Here is a 20,759-nt window from a genome sequence, read left to right on the forward strand (position 1 = left end):
ACCAAATCCAGCAGCACATCAAAAAGCTTATCCACCACAATCAAATAGGTTTTATCCCTGGGATGCAAGGTAGGTTCAAAATAAATCAATAAATGCGATTCATTACATAAACAGAACTAAAGACAAAAACTATATGATTATCTTAATAGATGCAAAAAAGGCTTTCAATAAAATTCAACACCCTTCATGTTAAAAATGCTCAATAAACTAGGTATTGAAGGAACATACCTCAAAATAGTAAGAGCTATGTATGACAAACTCACAACCAACATCAAAACTCAACCCCTCATAACTTGGCACAAGGCAAGAATGCCCTCTCTCACCACTCCTATTCAACATAGTATTGGAAGTCTTGATCAGAGCAATCAGGCAAAAGAAAGAAATAAAGCCCATCCAGATAGAAAGAGAGGAAGTCAAACTATCCCTGTTTGCAGATGACATGATCTTATATCTAGAAAATCCCATAGTCTCAAACTAGATTCTTTTTTTTTTTTAATTATTATACTTTAAGTTTTAGGGTACATGTGCACAATGTGCAGGTTAGTTACATATGTATACATGTGCCATGCTGGTGTGCTACACCCATTAACTCATCATTTAGCATTAGGTATATCTCCTAATGCTATCCCTCCCCCTCCCCCCACCCCACAAAAGTCCCCAGAGTGTGATGTTCCCCTTCCTGTGTCCATGTGTTCTCATTGTTCAATTCCCACCTATGAGTGAGAACATGCGGTGTTTGGTTTTTTGTCCTTGCGATAGTTTGCTGAGAATGATGGTTTCCAGTTTCATCCATGTCCCTACAAAGGACATGAACTCATCATTTTTTATGGCTGCATAGTATTCCATGGTGTATATGTGCCACATTTTCTTAATTCAGTCTATCATTGTTGGACATTTGGGTTGGTTCCAAGTCTTTGCTATTGTGAATAGTGCTGCAATAAACATACGTGTGCATGTGTCTTTATAGCAGCATGATTTATAGTCCTTTGGGTATATACCCAGTAATAGGATGGCTGGGTCAAAAGGTATTTCTAGTTCTAGATCCCTGAGGAATCGCCACACTGACTTCCACAATGGTTGAACTAGTTTACAGTCCCACCAACAGTGTAAAAGTGTTCCCATTTCTCCACATCCTCTCCAGCACCTGTTGTTTCCTGACTTTTTAATGATCACCATTCTAACTGGTGTGAGATGGTATCTCATTGTGGTTTTGATTTGCATTTCTCTGATGGCCAGTGATGATGAGCATTTTTTCATGTGTCCTTTTGGCTGCATAAATGTCTTCTTTTGAGAAGTGTCTGTTCATATCCTTCGCCCACTTTTTGATGGGGTTGTTTGTTTTTTCTTGTAAATTTGTTTGAGTTCATTGTAGATTCTGGATATTAGCCCTTTGTCAGATGAGTAGGTTGCGAAAATTTTCTCCCATTTTGTAGGTTGCCTGTTCACTCTGATAGTAGTTTCTTTTGCTGTGCAGAAGCTCTTGAGTTTAATTAGATCCCATTTGTCAATTTTGGCTTTTGTTGCCATTGCTTTTGGTGTTTTAGACATGAAGTCCTTGCCCATGCCTATGTCCTGAATGGTAATGCCTAGGTTTTCTTCTAGGGTTTTTATGGTTTTAGGTCTAACGTTTAAGTCTTTAATCCATCTTGAGTTAATTTTTGTACTGGCTAGCCATATGTAGAAAGCTGAAATCAACCTAGATTCTTAAGCTGATAAACAACTTCAGCAAAGTCTCAGGATACAAAATCAATGTGCAAAAAACACTAACATTCCTATATACCAACAACAATCAAGCCAAGAGCCAAATCAAATGGAATGAACTCCCATTCAAAACTGCCACAAAAAGAATAAAATACCTAGGAATACAGCTAACTAGGGAGGTGGAGGATGTCCACAAGGAGAACTACAAAACACTGCTCAAAGAAATCAGAGATTACACAAATGGAAAAACATTCCATGTTCACGCATAGGAAGAATCAATATCATAAAAATGGTCATACTGACCAGAGTAATTTTATAGAGTCAATGCTGTTCTTATTAAAATACCATTGAAATTAATCACAGAACTAGAAAAAAAAACTGTTTAAAAATTCACATGGAACCAAAAAAGAGCCCGAATAGCCAAGGCAATCCTAAGCAAAAATAACAAAGCTGGAGGCATCACACTACCCAACTTCAAACTATACTACAGAGCTACAATAACCAAAACAGCATGGTACATAGATCAACAGAACAGAACAGAGAACCCAGAAATAAGTTTGCACACCTATAACCATCTGATCTTCAACAAACCTGACAAAAACAAGCAATAAGGAAAGGACTCCCTATTCAATAAATGGTGCTGGGATAACTGGCTAGCCATATGCAGAAGACTGAAATTGGACCCTTTCCTTACACCATATACAAAAATCAACTCAATATGGATTATAGACTTAGATGTAAAACTCAGAACTATAAAAACCCTGGAAGACAACCTAGGCAATACCATTCAGAACATAGGGATGGGCAAAGATTTCATGACAAAGATGCTAAAAACAATTGCAACAAAAGCAAAAATTGACTAATGGCATCTAATTAAAGAGCTTCTGCACAGCAAAATAAACTATCAACAGAGTAAACAGCAAACCTACAGAATGGGAGAAAATTTTTGCAAACTAATGCATCTGACAAAGGTCTAATATTCAGCATCTATAAGGAACTTAAAGAAATCTACAAGAAAAAAACAAACAACCCCATTAAAAAGTGGGCAAAGGACATGACACTTTTCTAAAGACATACGGCCAACGAGCATATGAAAAAAAGCTCATCACTGCTTATTAAAGAAATGTAAATAAAAACCACAATGAGACACCATCTCACACCAGTCAGAATGGCTATAATTAAAAAGTCAAAAAAACAACAGATGCTGGCAACGTTGCAGAGAAAAAGAACACCTATACACTGTTAGTGGGAGTATAAATTAGTTTAGCCATTGTGGAAGACAGTGTGGCGATTCCTCAAAGACCTAAAAACAGAAATACCATTCAACCAGCAATTCCATTACTGGGTATATACCCAAAGGAATATGAATCATTTTATTATAGAGACACATGCACGCTTATGTTCATTGCAGACTATTCACAATAGCAAAGACATGGAATCGACTTAAATGGCCATCAGTGGTAGACTGGATAAAGAAAATGTGGTACATAGACACCATGGAATATTATGCAGCCATAAAAAAGAATGAGATCAGCCGGGAGCAGTGGCTCATGCCTGTAATCCCAGTACTTTGGGGGGCCAAGGCAGGTGGATCACCTGAGGTCAGGAGTTCAAGACCAGCCTGACCAACATGGTGAAAACCGTCTCTACTAAAAATACAAAATTAACTGGGCATGGTGGTGCATGCCCGTAATCCCAGCTACTTGGGAGGCTGAGGCAGGAGAATCACTTGAAATCGGGAAGCGGAGGTTGCAGCGAGCTGAGATCGTGCCATTGCACTCCAGCCTGGGCAACACGAGTGAAACTCCATCTCAAAAAAAAAAAAAAAGAATGAGATCATATCCTTTGCATGAACATGGATGGAGCTGGAGGCTATTATCCTCAGCAAACTAATGCAGGAACAGAAAACCAAATGCCACATGCTCTTACTTATAAGTGGGAGCTAAACAATGAGAACACGTGGACACATAGAGGGGAACAACAGACACTGAGGCCTACCAGATGGTGATGGGTGAGAGAAGGGAGAGGATCAGGAAGAATAACTAATGTACTAGGCTTAATACTTGAGTGACAAAATAATCTGTACAACAAACTCCCATAGCACAAGTTCACCTATGTAATAAGCCTGCACTTGTACCCCTGAACTTAAAAGTTTTTTAAAAAAGAAATACACGGCCAGGTGCGGTGGTTCATGCCTGTAATCCCAGCACTTTGGGAGGCCGAGGTGGGTGGATCACCTGAGGTCAGGAGTTCAAGATCAGCCTGGCCAACATGGCAAAACCCCATCTCTACTAAAAATACAAAAAGTAGCCGGGCATGGTGGTATTTTACTTTTTGTAAAAATACAAAAAGTAGCCGGGCATGGTAGCTTTAATTCCAGCTACTGGGGAGGGCAAGGCAGGAGAATCGCTTGAACCCAGGAGGCAGAGGTTGCAGTGAGCCAAGATGACACGACTGCACTCCAGCCTGGGCAACAGAGCCAGACTGTGTCTCAAAAACAAACAAACAAACAAATAAAAAACCATTTACTCCTGCCTTCTGAATCAATGATTCTATTTTTTAAAAATAAATCCAGCTGGACAGCGGCTCATGCCTGTAATCACAATGGTTTGGGAGGCCAAGGTGGGAGAATCACCTGAGCCCAGGAGTTTGGGACCGGCCTGGGCAACATAGGGAGACCCTGTCTCTACAAAAAAAGAAAAAATTTTAATTAGCCGCTCATGGTGGCAAGCACTGTAGTCCCAGCTACTCGGGAGGCTGAGGTAGGAGGATTGCTTGAGCCCCAGAGGTCGAGGCTGCAGTGAGCCATGATCATGCCACTGCACTCCAGCCTGGGGAACACAGACCCTGTCTCAAAAAGAGAAAAAAATAACAGGCCAGGCACGGTGGCTCACACCTGTAATCCCAGCATTTTAGGAGGTCGAGACAGAAGGGTCCCTTAAACCCAGGAGTTCAAGACCAGCAACATAGAAGATCCCATCTCCATAAAAGTAAAAAAAATCACACACACCCCCAAAAAAAAAATCCAATGGAAATAACCTTAAATATAAAAATTCTTAAAACCTTTTTGTGGTGTTATTTACCTCAAGGGGAAGAAAAACTTTAATTTCAAACTGAAGGAGAATTCATTACATTGTGGTTCATCTGAATCTGCAATATTGCATGGCCATTTTAAAATACATCTAACAACACAGGAACAATCTTCTATCGTGTCAGAGGGAAGGAGTGACCAGGAGTTGCACATAGAGAATCCTCACCACTGTTGGAAATCATCTGACAATCCACCACCAACAACTAGGAAGCGAATGGGCAAGCTGGGGGGGCCTGGCTGTCCTCCAGGGGACACCTCTCCAGTGGAGACATGGCGAGTGGCATCGTGGCAGTGCTGGAGGGACCAGGAGGATCCCGAGGGAAACGAGATGGGGCATCCAGGAGGGGAGGCAGAGGACTGCTGCTCCCACTGGCCCTTCGCGTCACTCACTTGTAAACCTGGGTGAGAAGACCTGGAGGCCTTGCTGCCCAGCTGACGGGGACAGATGAGCCCTCCTGTGACGTGGGAACGATGCCGGTGCAGCGCCCTCCTCCTCCATTCGTGGGGCGTAGGGGCCTTTCGGAGAGCGTTTGACAGTGTCTATTTCAACATTTCAAATGCACACAGCCTTTGACCCGAGGACCCACGTGTGGGATCCCCTACACAAAGCCACAGGGTGGCTGCACAGGCCACCCACGGCAGCGGCGTCCACGGTCACAGAGAACTGGGAACAGTGCTGCCTGCCTGGGGCCCCCACAGAAGGAGTCCAGTGTTCAAGTGTACCGGGGAGATCTGCAGATAAGGACTGGTGGGGAATGCCGTGAAATGCATGGTTAAGGGGCAAAAGTCAAGTTGCGGAACAGCACAATCCTGTGTAGGTGGGCCAAAAAGATACATAGACAGACACACAGATCTCCACCAAAGTTCCAGAGAAAACCCAAGAAAACATTGATTGTGGCTGCCTTTGGGGAGGGGGGCCGGAGGCATGGCCTGACCCTTAAACACTGCATCCTCCACGGCGTTTATAAGTTTACCACGAGCACGTGTTGTTGAATCCGTAGGAAAAGCAGGTTTTTACTCATCCTGTTTTGAACACAGATGCTAAGGAAGTCTCGGCAACATGCAAAAGTTGCTGGTGGTGGTTCCTTTGTTTATAAACTTCTCCTTTTTTGCAGGAGCTCAGTGCTGGTTTTCCCAACCCCAGTTCTGCTGAGGGCTGGTCCTGAATGCAGCGTCCCACAGCCCCAGGTACATTCCCAAGCATGTGCTGAGGCCCAGAGCATCAAGGGTGCACCACACGCTGCCATTCAAGTGGCAGAGTTTAGAGGGTGGTCTTGTGCAGGCCCCTCCCCGCTGCCAGCCCGGGCCACACTGAGCCTGCCCCATACCGTGTAGCGGGGGCTCCAAGGCCCTCTGTGGAAGACCTGCTGGCCTCAGGTTGAGGCTCCTCCCAAGACCCGTGTCCAGCAAGACCTGGGTTTGCCAAGGTGACCCAAGGGCAGGGGCAGTAGCCATGGTCACAGAGACCCCGCCCTGACTCAGCCCCTCACAAGGGTCCCTCTGGGGACTGCACAGCCTGGGCAAGGGTCGAGGGTCTGCCCCTCTCCTGCCAGGGGAGGCACCAGCACTCTGTCAGCCCTGAGGTCCGTCCCAGGGTGATTCATTCTTGAGGAGGAGGACAGCAACGCAGCCCGGGGCACGCAGCCTGCGGTGGTCCGCACGCACCGAACAGATTAAGGGCCCTTTTGCAGCCACAGTGCCCGGGCCTCACAAGTGCTGTGAACGGGACCCTGCACGTGGCCCAGCACCGTAAGCGCAGGTCTGCCCAGCAAACGCCCTGTGGTGAGCGTGGGGCTCAGTGGCCACTGATGGAGACGCAGAACCTGGGGCCTCGCACGGCATGGCCCCCAGGCGTGAGGTTCCCCAGCCACACTGTCCCCGCACATCCTGGCGAGGTGCTCTCCTCCCAGCTCCCTGCGAGGAGCCCCTGCCTGTCACCAGAGACCAAAGGTGTGGGGATGCTGCCATGGATTCCCCTCTTTGCTTCCAGACATGCTCACTCTCAGGCTTGTCCACGGAGCTCCGAGCAGGGCCTGGGGCCTGGCTGCGGAGAGTGCCTCCTGCACGCTGTGCCTGCTCAGAGTGCACATCTGAGGGTGGTGGCCGGCATTTGAGAAGGACTCAGGAAGCAACCCCCGCAGCGCAGGTGCTGGAGTGGCCCCTTGGTGAGTAGCAGAGCTGGCCTCCCGGGCATGGCTCGTGCTAGCAGACAGCAGCGTTCACAGGCACTGGTGAGGCTGCCTGCTCCATCGTCCAGGACCAGGCAGGCTGACCACGTCCTTTCCGGGCCCGGCCGGGTGGGAAGGTGAGGTTGGCCGTGGGAGTCCCAGGCAGTGCTGGGTCAGGGACTCTGTCCTCTGCCCCCCATCCCAACGAAAAGTCAAGGGTACACCTGTCAGCCCCACCCCAAATCACATGCAGGAACAGGGAATGTTTTTCCCAAAACTTTTAGAATAAAGCCTACTACTTTGCAGAAAGTGATCAAACCCTATATATATATATATATTTTTCAGCAAAAAGCCACAGAAGGTTGGAGTCAATACTATGTGGTGAGTGGATCATGGCCCCACACTCCCACCCCCGCAGGGACAGGCGCCCACTTGTCCCTACTCGCTCCCCTGGCCAGTGGCTCTGAGGCCTCCCCAGGGTGGGACCTTCCCACCATGGGGCTGGCCTGGCTCTGGCCGGGGACATGAGTGGATGCGACACAGCACTCATGGGACTCATGTGGCTGGTCTGACACCCTCCTCGCCCCGACCCAGGAGGAGAAGAGACACACGCAGCAGAGCAAACTGCCAGCCAGGACCAGCCTGGAAGAGCTGCCTGGGGCCCTGGAGGCCCACAAGCCTGCATGCCACCTGCTCTACCCCATGGGGACACTTCCATGACTGCAGCTGACCAGTCCACCTGCCAGCGGTTGACCATTCCCACTTCACCAGTGACCGAAGGGGAGGGGAGGGGCCTCACCTGAGGGCAACAGCAGAACCCACCACCTGGTCCTGCTTTACTAAGACCCGAGGGTGTGAAAGGTGCCCGTAACCTCCTGCATCAGGGAGCTGGCCGCCACCCTTGACTCCCGGGGAGCAAGCGTCCCGCAACCCCCCCATCCACCAGGCCATCTGAGCTGGGCGGCGCCTCACCTCCGCTCCCGGGGGAGCCGGCCTCAGGGTAGGCGGCCGCCCTGGGTGGGAGCAGGTCGTGGCCACCGCCCTCCTGGCAGCTCTGGCTAAGCAGCCGCCGCAGCATCTGATTCTCCTTCAGGAGGCGCACCTGCTTCTTCAGGTCCGCGTTCTCGCTCAGGAGCCGGCTCATCAGCTCGCCGCCCTCAGCCATGGCGGGTGCGTCCCTCCTTGTCCCTCACGGCTCCTGCAGCCCCATGGAGGTGGGAGCCCAGAGCCCGCAGGCACCACAGAAACAGCCCAGGCACGGAGTTCCGTAGCCACCGCCGCCTTCCACGCCTTGTGATGTCACTGCCCTAGTGATGAGGTGCCCAGCACCCCTGCCTGCCTCGGTGATGGCTCGTGGCCCCGTTGAGGCAGTGAAGCTGGAGACCCGTGGCGTGCACAGGCAGCCACTCCCACACTATGACCGGGGCCCGAGAATGCCAAGGACATTAGGCAGGTACGGGATGTGGGGACTGTACTCCAAGGGGGGCGTCCAAGCCACTCCCCATTGAGTGGCCCAGCCAGGGTAGGGTGTCCACCCTGTGTGGTGTCCTCAGGCTGGGTGGGGACGCTGCCTTCACCCGAGTAACACGTGGGCTGCACTTCCCATAGGACCTGCCCAGGACACAGGGATCCCAGTGCAGTTTCCTGTGGACCCCGGCACCCAGGGCGGCATCTGATGTGCAGGTGTTCATCAGGGTCCGTCCTTGGCACCCACACTTGAGGAAGGAGGGGCTGGCAAGGGCAGTGGGAGGAGACCAGCATGGGGGGGAGACCAGCCTGGTGGGGAGACCAGCCTGCGGGGGGAGACCAGCCTGCGGGGGGAGACCAGCCTGGCGGGGAGACCAGCCTTGTAGGGGAGACCATCCTGGGGGGGAGACCAGCCTTGTGGGGGAGACCAGCCTTGTGGGGGAGACCAGCCTGCCGGGGGAGACCACCCTGGGGGAGGAGACCAGCCTGGGGGAGGAGACCAGCCTCGGGGGGAGACCAGCCTGGGGTGAAGACCAGCCTGGGGGGGGAGACCAGCCTCGGGGGGGAGACCAGCCTCGGGGGGAGACCAGCCTCGGGGGGAGACCAGCCTGGGGCAGCCCCATGATGGTCCCCACATGCTTTGGAGCGCTGGGTGGCCCTGAGGGCTGGGCTGGAGGCCACCTGCTGACCTCACTCCCTGATGAGAAGGGTCCAGCAGTGCATGTCCACCCCTCAGACCACAAGCGCCCATGTCTAAGACACCAATTGTTCCTGACTGCACTGCTCCTGCCTGCACATAACTGAGGACACCCCCAACCCATGGCCATGGCCCCTTGGGCCCGTCACACAGGGCTGTGGCTCACGGGGTCCTGCTAGAGCAGGCATCTGTCCTCAGTCAGTGCGACCATCTTGAAACCCACCCTGACTCCCTGCTTCTCCAATTACTTGGGAAAGTAAATCACCTCAGTGTTGTTTCTTGGCTCCGAGGGTCTTGTTTTAGCAGCAGCCGGGATGCAACAGATGGGTCATCTCATCCTTGTGGGAAGGGACGTAGTGCAGAAAACACAACCCAGTGGGCCGGCCACACCTCAAGCCCTGTGATGGGCACTCAGGACCACCAACAACCCAGTGGGCCGGGCACACCTCCAGCCCTGTGACGGGCACCCACCACCAACCCAGTGGGCCGGCCACACCTCCAGCCCTGTGACGGGCACCCACCACCACCAACCCAGTGGGCCGGCCACACCTCCAGCCCTGTGATGGGCACTCAGGACCACCAAGGGCACTCAGGACCACCAAGGGCACTCAGGCGCAGATGCCCCCGGGGGAACACCAGCTTCATTCAGCCCGGACGGCCAGATTAGGGGAAGGTTGCTTCTAGGAGAGAAAGTCTCGAGTCAGGCTTTGTGGAGAAAGGAGGTTTCTACACCCCGAGCGTTCCTGACACAACCCAACCAGCCTGGTGCTGCACCACAGGGCTCACACCTGAGATCAAGACAACGGGGGCCCAGACACAGCCCACTGATGAGGGCATGCAGGGCGTCCAGGATGCAGGGCAGAGAGAGAAGCGAGGGGTGAGTCACAGATGCGCCCCACGCTGTGAGCCCCACGGGGCCCTGAATGGCTTTTCCTGCCCTGGCTCCTCCCATCATATTTTTAAATGCCCTCCTCTTCCCGCTCCAAGGAAACCTTCTCTTGACGTCACGTACTCTCCAGCCACGGACCTGTCAACACTCTGACAGTTTTCTGATCTTGACACATTATCCTTTTAATATAGCGCTGGATTCAATTTATTAATATCTTAAGTATTTTTATGCTCACAGGGGAAATTGATCTGAATCTCCTTTTCTTGTGATGTCTTGGTCTGGCTTTGGAACACTGGCCTTTTAAAATGAGCCGCAGGGATTCCGCACCATTTTCTGGGTGTTCCTTCTTAAACGTCGGATAGAATTCATCTGTGAAGCTATCTAGAACTAGATTTCTTCTGGGAAAGTTTTAAATTTCTAAATCAATTTCTTAAATACATACAACGCTACTTATATTTTATGTTTTTCCCTCATGTGCGTTTTGCTGACAATTGTGGCTGTCAGGTAGTTTGTCCATTTCCTGTGGCTGTGGAGCACGGGCATCAAGCTTTAACTACACCCCACAAATTCTAATGTCATGTTTTTATTCTCATTCAGCTTGAAATATTCTCTGGTTTCCTTTGTGCTTTTGTCTTTTTCAAGACTTTTTTAAGAGGAGTTTTAGGTTCTTGCAAAATTGAGAGGAAGATACAGAGATTTCCCCCCTCTGCCCCAACAAATGCACAGCCTCCCCTATTATCAACGTCCTGTACCAAAGTGGTACTTTTTTGAGACAAGGTCTTGCTCTGTTGCCCAGGCTGAAGGGCAAGTGGCATGATCACGGCTCACTGCAGCCTCAAATGCCTGGGCTCAAGAGATCCTCCTGCCTCAGCCTCCCAAGCAGCTGGGATTACAGGCGCATACACCCACACCCAGTCCCAGAGTGGTCCATTTGTTACAGCTGATGAATCTACATGGACACATCATCATCACCCAAAGCCCACAGTTTACATTAGGGCTCACTCTTGATGCTGCACATTCTCTGGCTTTGGACAAATGTATAATGACCTGTATCCACCATCACAGTGTCAGGCCAGAGCAGTTTCGCTGCCCTAAAAATCCTCTGTACTCTGCCTGTTCACCTCTCTCACCTCCTAACCTCTGTACTCTGCCTGTTCACCCCTCTCACCTCCTAACCTCTGTACTCTGCCTGTTCACCCCTCTCACCTCCTAACCTCTGTACTCTGCCTGTTCACCTCACTCACCGCCTAACCTCTGTACTCTGCCTGTTCACCCCTCTCACCTCCTAACCTCTGTACTCTGCCTGTTCACCCCTCTCACCTCCTAACCTCTGTACTCTGCCTGTTCACCCCTCTCACCTCCTAACCTCTGTACTCTGCCTGTTCACCTCTCACCGCCTAACCTCTGTACTCTGCCTGTTCACCCCCTCACCTCCTAACCTCTGTACTCTGCCTGTTCACCTCTCTCACCTCCTAACCTCTGTACTCTGCCTGTTCATCCCTCACCTCCTAACCTCTGTACTCTGCCTGTTCACCTCTCTCACCTCCTAACCTCTGTATTCTGCCTGTTCATCCCTCTCACCTCCTAACCTCTGTACTCTGCCTGTTCATCCCTCACCGCCTAACCTCTGTACTCTGCCTGTTCATCCCTCACCTCCTAACCTCTGTACTCTGCCTGTTCACCCTCTCACCTCCTAACCTCTGTACTCTGCCTGTTCACCTCTCTCACCTCCTAACCTCTGTACTCTGCCTGTTCATCCCTCACCACCTAACCTCTGTACTCTGCCTGTTCATCCCTCACCGCCTAACCTCTGTACTCTGCCTGTTCATCCCTCTCACCTCCTAACCTCTGTACTCTGCCTGTTCATCCCTCACCGCCTAACCTCTGTACTCTGTTCACCTCTCACCGCCTAACCTCTGTACTCTGCCTGTTCACCCCTCTCACCGCCTAACCTCTGTACTCTGCCTGTTCACCCCTCTCACCGCCTAACCTCTGTACTCTGCCTGTTCACCCCTCTCACCGCCTAACCTCTGTACTCTGCCTGTTCACCCCTCTCACCTCCTAACCTCTGTACTCTGCCTGTTCACCCCTCTCACCTAACGTCTGTACTCTGCCTGTTCATCCCTCACCTCCTAACCTCTGTACTCTGCCTGTTCACCTCTCTCACCTCCTAACCTCTGTACTCTGCCTGTTCATCCCTCACCTCCTAACCTCTGTACTCTGCCTGTTCATCCCTCACCTCCTAACCTCTGTACTCTGCCTGTTCACCCCTCTCACCTCCTAACCTCTGTACTCTGCCTGTTCACCTCTCTCACCGCCTAACCTCTGTACTCTGCCTGTTCATCCCTCACCTCCTAACCTCTGTACTCTGCCTGTTCACCTCTCTCACCTCCTAACCTCTGTACTCTGCCTGTTCATCCCTCACCTCCTAACCTCTGTACTCTGCCTGTTCATCCCTCACCTCCTAACCTCTGTACTCTGCCTGTTCACCCCTCTCACCTCCTAACCTCTGTACTCTGCCTGTTCACCTCTCTCACCGCCTAACCTCTGTACTCTGCCTGTTCATCCCTCACCTCCTAACCTCTGTACTCTGCCTGTTCATCCCTCACCCTCCTAACCTCTGTACTCTGCCTGTTCATCCCTCACCTCCTAACCTCTGTACTCTGCCTGTTCACCCCTCTCACCTCCTAACCTCTGTACTCTGCCTGTTCATCCCTCTCACCTCCTAACCTCTGTACTCTGCCTGTTCATCCCTCTCACCGCCTAACCTCTGTACTCTGCCTGTTCACCCCTCACCTCCTAACCTCTGTACTCTGCCTGTTCACCTCTCTCACCGCCTAACCTCTGTACTCTGCCTGTTCACCCCTCACCTCCTAACCTCTGTACTCTGCCTGTTCACCTCTCTCACCGCCTAACCTCTGTACTCTGCCTGTTCACTCCTCTCACCTCCTAACCTCTGTACTCTGCCTGTTCATCCCTCTCACCGCCTAACCTCTGTACTCTGCCTGTTCACCCCTCACCTCCTAACCTCTGTACTCTGCCTGTTCATCCCTCTCACCTCCTAACCTCTGTACTCTGCCTGTTCATCCCTCTCACCTCCTAACCTCTGTACTCTGCCTGTTCACCCCTCTCACCTCCTAACCTCTGTACTCTGCCTGTTCACCCCTCTCACCGCCTAACCTCTGTACTCTGCCTGTTCACCCCTCTCACCTCCTAACCTCTGTACTCTGCCTGTTCACCCCTCTCACCTAACGTCTGTACTCTGCCTGTTCACCCCTCACCGCCTAACCTCTGTACTCTGCCTGTTCACCTCTCTCACCTCCTAACCTCTGCACTCTGCCTGTTCATCCCTCACCTCCTAACCTCTGTACTCTGCCTGTTCACCTCTCTCACCTCCTAACCTCTGTACTCTGCCTGTTCATCCCTCACCTCCTAACCTCTGTACTCTGCCTGTTCATCCCTCACCTCCTAACCTCTGTACTCTGCCTGTTCACCCCTCTCACCTCCTAACCTCTGTACTCTGCCTGTTCACCCCTCTCACCTCCTAACCTCTGTACTCTGCCTGTTCATCCCTCTCACCGCCTAACCTCTGTACTCTGCCTGTTCACCCCTCACCTCCTAACCTCTGTACTCTGCCTGTTCATCCCTCTCACCTCCTAACCTCTGTACTCTGCCTGTTCACCCCTCACCTCCTAACCTCTGTACTCTGCCTGTTCACCTCTCTCACCTCCTAACCTCTGTACTCTGCCTGTTCACCCCTCTCACTGCCTAACCTCTGTACTCTGCCTGTTCACCCCTCTCACCTCCTAACCTCTGTACTCTGCCTGTTCACCCCTCTCACCTAACGTCTGTACTCTGCCTGTTCACCCCTCACCGCCTAACCTCTGTACTCTGCCTGTTCACCTCTCTCACCTCCTAACCTCTGCACTCTGCCTGTTCATCCCTCACCTCCTAACCTCTGTACTCTGCCTGTTCACCTCTCTCACCTCCTAACCTCTGTACTCTGCCTGTTCATCCCTCACCTCCTAACCTCTGTACTCTGCCTGTTCATCCCTCACCTCCTAACCTCTGTACTCTGCCTGTTCACCCCTCTCACCTCCTAACCTCTGTACTCTGCCTGTTCACCTCTCTCACCGCCTAACCTCTGTACTCTGCCTGTTCATCCCTCATCTCCTAACCTCTGTACTCTGCCTGTTCACCTCTCTCACCTCCTAACCTCTGTACTCTGCCTGTTCATCCCTCACCTCCTAACCTCTGTACTCTGCCTGTTCATCCCTCACCTCCTAACCTCTGTACTCTGCCTGTTCACCCCTCTCACCTCCTAACCTCTGTACTCTGCCTGTTCACCTCTCTCACCGCCTAACCTCTGTACTCTGCCTGTTCATCCCTCACCTCCTAACCTCTGTACTCTGCCTGTTCATCCCTCACCCTCCTAACCTCTGTACTCTGCCTGTTCATCCCTCACCTCCTAACCTCTGTACTCTGCCTGTTCACCCCTCTCACCTCCTAACCTCTGTACTCTGCCTGTTCATCCCTCTCACCTCCTAACCTCTGTACTCTGCCTGTTCATCCCTCTCACCGCCTAACCTCTGTACTCTGCCTGTTCACCCCTCACCTCCTAACCTCTGTACTCTGCCTGTTCACCTCTCTCACCGCCTAACCTCTGTACTCTGCCTGTTCACCCCTCACCTCCTAACCTCTGTACTCTGCCTGTTCACCTCTCTCACCGCCTAACCTCTGTACTCTGCCTGTTCACCCCTCACCTCCTAACCTCTGTACTCTGCCTGTTCACCTCTCTCACCGCCTAACCTCTGTACTCTGCCTGTTCACCCCTCTCACCTCCTAACCTCTGTACTCTGCCTGTTCATCCCTCTCACCGCCTAACCTCTGTACTCTGCCTGTTCACCCCTCACCTCCTAACCTCTGTACTCTGCCTGTTCATCCCTCTCACCTCCTAACCTCTGTACTCTGCCTGTTCATCCCTCTCACCTCCTAACCTCTGTACTCTGCCTGTTCACCTCTCTCACCTCCTAACCTCTGTACTCTGCCTGTTCATCCCTCTCACCTCCTAACCTCTGTACTCTGCCTGTTCACCTCTCTCACCTCCTAACCTCTGTACTCTGCCTGTTCACCCTCCCCTGGCCCTAACCTCCGGCAACCACTGACTTTTTACCGTTTCCACAGTTTTACCTTTGAGAGTGTCATCTAGTTGGAATCACAGTATGCAGCCTTTTCAAACTGCATAACTTTTTTCACTTAGTAATATGCATTTAAGGGTCCTCTGTGGCTCTTCATGGCTTGATAGCTCATTTCCTCTTAGTGCTGAATAATATTCCACTGTCTGGCTGCACCGGTTTACTCGCTCATTCACCTACTGAAGCACATTTTGGTTGCTTTCACATTTGGGCAACTATGAATAAACAGCTATCAGCATCTGTGTGCAGGTGCTTGTGTGGACACAATGCTTCAACTCCTTTGGGTAAATGCCAAGCAGTGAAATTGCTGGATAGATGGCGAGAGTATGTTTAGTTTTGTCAGAAACCACCAAGCTGACTTCCACAGCGGCTGTGCCTACCAAAGTTATCAAAAGAGGACAAAAACGAAATTAAAACAAACAAACAAACAAACAAAGTGGCTGCACCAATTTGCATTCCCACCAAGAATGAGTTCCTGTTATTCTACGTCCTCAGCAGCATTTGGTGGTGGCAGTGTTCTGGATTTTGGCCACTCTAAAAGGTATATTGGTAGTTTTAATCTGCATTCGCCTGATGACATATGATTTGGAACATCTTTTCATATGCTTATTTAACAACTGTGTATTTTCTTTGGTGCAGTGTCTGTTAGGGTCTTCAGCATTTTTTTTTTTTTTTGATACAGAGTCTCGCTCTTTCACCCAGGCCGGAGTGCAGTGGCGCTATCTTGGCTCACTGCAAGCTTCGCCTCCCGGGTTCATGCCATTCTCCTGCCTCAGCCTCCCGAGTAGCTGGGACTACAGGCGCCTGCCACCGCGCCCGGCTAATTTTTTGTATGTTTAGTAGAGATAGGGTTTCACCGCGTTAGCCAGGATGGTCTTGATCTCCTGACCTTATGATCCGCCCACCTCGGCCTCCCAAAGTGCTGGGATTACAGGCGTGAGCCACTGCGCCCGGCCCCTCAGCCCATTTTTTAACCAAGTTGTTTTATTGTTGGGTTTGAAGAGCTCTTTTGGATACTGATCCTTTGTCTTTTTCAAATATATTCTCCCAGTCTCTGACTTGGTCTTTTCATTTTCTTGACATTCTTTGCAGAGCAGAAAGTTTCAGTTTTATTAATTAACGTATTTTATTGAGAAAGGGTCTCACTTTGTCACGCAAGTTAGAGCACAGCGGCGCAACCACAGTTCACTGCAGCCTCGATCTCCCGGGCTCAACCAATCCTCCCACCTCGGTGTTCCGAGTAGCTGGGCCAGCAGCCACCACCACACCTGCCTGATCTTCTGATTGTTTTGTACCGATGGGGCTCCACTGTTACCCAGGCTGGTCTCCAACTCCTGAGCCCAAGTGACCCTCCCACCTTAGCCCCTCAGAGTGCTGGGACTACAGGCATGAGCCAGAAATGTATTATTTTAATGAAGCCCAACCTATTAATGTTTTCTTTCGTGGATCATGCCTTTGGTGTCATATCTAAAGAGTCACTGCCAAACCCAAGGTCACCTAGATTTCCTCCTATGTGATGTTCTAGGGGTTTTATAGTTTTGTTTTACATTTAGGTCTCTGATTCATCTTGAGTATGTCTAGATGTGAAGGGTATGTCAAGGTTCTTTTTTTTCTACAAATGGAGTTTGTTTCAACATTTGTTGAAGACTGTCCTTTCTCCATTGAACTGCCTTTGCTCCTTTGCCACTGATTTTCAATTCAGTTTAACTCCACTGTGGTGGGGGAGGATGCTATGTATGACTTCTGTCCTTGCTAACATACTGAGACTCACCTCGTGAGCCAGCTATGGTCTACCTTAGCACATGGGCCACGAGCTCTTGAAAAGCTGTGTGCTTCAGCACTGTTAGGGGAAGTATCCTCTAAAGACCACTCACTTGTGTTGGTTGATGTTCAAATCTCTATCCTTACAGATCTCATGTCTATCAGTTGCAAAGTATGGAAAGCACCCATTAAAATTCTGTTTTTAACTCATTAATTCTGCCATTTTGCTTCATGTATTTTGAAGCTGTTAGTGCATATACATTTAGGGTTGTTATGTCTTGATAAATTGATCTTATCATTATTGTCTCTACTTATTTCAGGTACCATTCCTTGTCCTACCATCTATGTTGATATTAAAAATATCAAGAGTCTGAAACTTTACATCATAGTGAACAAAGAAAACCTAATATGATGCCAGGGAAAAGATTTCAGGATGTTCAAAATCTGTTCCTGATAAAAATAATCTGAATTCAAAAATCTTTCATGACTTATTCAGGATAGCAAACTTGATTTTTAATCACACTGAGGCAAATATCCCCCTCAGACAGAGGCTGCACAGGTGCAGCTGCCATCTCCTCTCAGTGGTATCCTTTGTCAAGAGCACGTCAGGGTGATGAGTCATCTGGGACAGGTCATCCTCCCAGCACCGAGAAACCGACGGGGGAGGAACAGACTCCTCTGCATTGTGATCCAATTGTGAACAAAAAGTCCTCTTCGTGGAACAGGAAAAATACACTCCCTCTAAACAATGGATTGAACACGGATGTGATTTCTAAAGAAGACTGAGGGCAGGGATACTGACACTGAAGTCCTGCATGTGTAATAACACTGAAGAGGGCAGGGAATCGCTGCGTCCTGTGACTTGAAGGCCACTGTGAAGGAAAACAATGCAGTGAAAGAAAGTTCTTCCTATGTGGACATTGTATCACGTTTATTTATCTTCCTGGATATGCTTATGGCCTTTAAAACATATTAAAATAGGCCATGCTATTATCTCTTAAAATATCTATTTTCCCTCAGGGAACTGGAGACGCACCCTGCTACTCCTCATGTCACTCCTGTTCCCTAAACCAGGCTGGGCCTCCCACTCACCCCACAGGCAGGTGAGGTACGACAGCCAGAAACCCCAAATCTGCAGTTCTCCCAGGATGAAACGAAACAGTGTGACAGGCTTCTGATAAGGGAATCAATGTCTGTTTATTAAGGTAGTTGCTCATGAAAGTGACTTTCAGTAACATTTTCAGTATAAAAATGGATTTACATTTCATTTCTGGAAAACTGTTTTATACAGTGATCTGACCATGGCTAGGAGTCCCGGGGACAGCAGTCTCTGCTCAGGGCAGACTCTGTGATTCACTCTCTGTCCTGCTGCTACCCCACGTGGGGGAGAACACGTGGGCTGAGAAAAGAAACAGTGTGTGCAAAGCTGACAGATATCAAGGGTCCCAACACAGTTCCTTCAGCGAAAATAAAGCCCGGTTTTAAGATGTGCAGGGAAGTGTTGACACTCAACAGGCAGCTGACCAGGCCCTGCAGGGCTCTGAGCAGGCAGGGGAGTCCCAAGGAGAGTAAGTGACAGCACGTGGGGCAAGGGAGCTGGACAGGAGACCCCAGAGGGCGCGGCACCTGGGTGAGAGCCCTGGACCCCACACCAAGGCAGAGCGGTGGCCCTGAAGGACTCTGGGCAGGAAATGACAGGCTCTGAGGGTGTCCAGACACAGATCTCCACTGCCTGAGGGAGGGCGATCAGACGGGGGGAGGCCAGGGACTGCCACCTGCCCAGGAGGCGGCAGGGAGGGGAAGAGCAGATGAGGAGGCATAGGGTGCGCCCTGGGCAAGGCAGCAGGGGTAACGAAGCTCTCAGTGACTCCTCCCAATAGCCAGGGGAGAACAGTGACAGTCTCAGGTGGCCCTGAGCATGTGAGCTGCTCATCCACATCAGTCAAAGGCAAAGCCAGGACCTGAACTTACCATCCCAAGCCCTACATCCATGCAAGCCAGACCAGACTGGATCAGAGGCTAGAAGAGAGCTCAAAGGATTGCCTGGGGAAGCCTTGACCCAAAACCTGGCCCTCACTCCAGCCCAGAGCACCCACCTGGGCATGAGACTGGCGGCAGCTGTAGGGCATATGCCGGGCTCCCAGGGTGCCACACCTGCCAGCCAGCCCAGGGAGTGGTGATGGGCTAGGTACTGGCTGTCCCTACACATAGCAGTGCCCCGCGGCAGTGACTACAACTGCTGCCTGCCCCTCACCCCTGGTTATGCTCGGCCTCCCCTGTGCATTTCTGTGTCCATAAGTGTCCCCTGTGCATTTCTGTGTCCATAAGACTACTATAAACCCTGTAGGCACCTCACAAACAGCGTTCCACGCAGGTGGGTTCATGTCCCAGGGGCATGGGGCTCCCTGCTGCACAGACTTGGGATGTTCCATGACAGACCCCGCATACGCAGGCGAGCTCACAACCCAGAGATATGAGGCTCCATGACAGACCCCGCATACGCAGGCGAGCTCACGACCAAGGGTCATGGAGGCTCCATGACACCCCTCATATGCAGGCAAGCTCACGACCCAGGGGCATGGGGCTCCCTGCTGCACGGCCTCAGGATGCTCCATGAGCACCCCCCAACACTGGGCTGTTCATGGATGCACACTACATGCCATTGTCACAGGGTTGCCCTTGTGTCCCTCAGCCCGGCAGACAGAAGGTGCAGGAGCAGCCTGCCCAGGGCCGACCCCAGCCCAGAGCCCACTCAACACTCAGGAATCACACAGGCGCAGCTGCTCCTCTCCCAAGAACTCAGCTATTGGTCAGAAAAAACCTCCTAGCCTCACTACCTTGAGGAGGCCGTGCCCAGAGGTGGCAGAAGGCGCTGTGCCTCCTCAGGGGTCACGGCTCCTGTGCCCGCTTTCTCACCCAAGCCCAACAAGCTACTCTCAGAAATGAACCTACAGTAAAAATCAAGAGTCTAAGCCACCCACCCTGTCCCCATCCCTGCCTCCAGCCTGGTCCCCAGATTCACATCTGTGAGACAGAGGTTGAGGGGTTGGAGCCCGAGACAGGGTTATGGGAGGGCTCCCCAACCTGGTCAGGACCCCCTGGCAGGCATGTTCTCAGGGGTGGCCGGCAAGGGCTCTCTCAGGGTACAGCTGGGAGAAGCGGCCGAGGGCCCAGATGGGGAAGATGTTCCTGTAGCTCGTGTAGGAGATGGCACAGGACTTGTTGAAGACCCCGGCAATGTTTTCCTAAAAGAACACAGAGAAATAAACACAAAGGCTTCACCAGTCAGCTGAGGGCTAGTCCCTGAACTGGAGCCCTGGCTGTTGGCTTGGCTGGCTCGTGGGTGAGTCAGCCTGGAAAGGGCTAATTAAGCAAGAGCATAGGAAAGCAGGTAGTCCATCCCACGTCAGTCATGGCACCATCAGCCCAGCTCAGACTCCCCGCCCTGCAGCAAACCCTGAGCCGGGGTCACCAGCCCCTCACGACCACATCAGCTTCCACCAACTCAGCCTCATCCCAGGGGAGGGCGGTCGACTTCACATGACCTCAAGACACCCACACCACAGGGACTTCTGGCTCAGTGAGGGGCCACTAGGTCATCTGGAGTGGGAGGGTCTGTCCTGGAGCAAAAGGGCTTCCCACCCACTGGCTTCTCCCATACAGCTCCTCCCCCACCCAGGGCACCACTTGAAAAAACAGCAAGATCTGGACTTTAGGACCCGACCACCTGCCCCAGACCTGCCACCAACTCTGGCATTCACTGGCAGAGTTGACGCCTCCCAAGTGTCCA

General features: G+C 51.3%; 2 protein-coding genes and 1 long non-coding RNA gene across 6 annotated transcripts in view; 1 reads left to right on the forward strand and 2 right to left on the reverse strand.

Annotated features, from left to right (window-relative positions):
* The window catches only part of SPATC1L (spermatogenesis and centriole associated 1 like), a 21,682-nt gene extending 12,141 nt beyond the window's left edge, over positions 1–9,541 (reverse strand). Inside the window, exon 1 of one of the 3 annotated variants that reach the window (XM_054468372.1) lies at positions 7,933–9,541. In XM_054468372.1, coding sequence (XP_054324347.1) covers positions 7,933–8,125 — 193 coding nt within the window. In that variant the 5' untranslated portion in view covers positions 8,126–9,541. The remainder of the gene's footprint in view (positions 1–7,932) is intronic. The other 2 variants (XM_063659668.1, XM_054468373.1) reach the window with 2 other exon arrangements.
* LOC134738953 (uncharacterized) lies at positions 8,249–19,898 on the forward strand. The gene is made up of 2 exons (XR_010125250.1): positions 8,249–8,413; positions 17,290–19,898. It is a non-coding gene; the product is annotated as an uncharacterized LOC134738953 (long non-coding RNA).
* The window catches only part of LSS (lanosterol synthase), a 34,791-nt gene continuing 31,492 nt past the window's right edge, over positions 17,461–20,759 (reverse strand). Inside the window, exons 22-23 of one of the 2 annotated variants that reach the window (XM_054468371.2) lie at positions 20,054–20,214; positions 17,461–17,841 (exon numbers count right to left, since the gene is read on the reverse strand). In XM_054468371.2, coding sequence (XP_054324346.1) covers positions 20,083–20,214 — 132 coding nt within the window. In that variant the 3' untranslated portion in view covers positions 17,461–17,841; positions 20,054–20,082. Of the gene's footprint in view, positions 17,842–18,147; positions 20,215–20,759 lie in introns of those variants that run through there. The other variant, XM_054468370.2, reaches the window with a different exon arrangement.

Source organism: Pongo pygmaeus, chromosome 22 (genome assembly GCF_028885625.2).
Source record: "Pongo pygmaeus isolate AG05252 chromosome 22, NHGRI_mPonPyg2-v2.0_pri, whole genome shotgun sequence".
NCBI classification, from domain to species: Eukaryota; Metazoa; Chordata; class Mammalia; order Primates; family Hominidae; genus Pongo; species Pongo pygmaeus.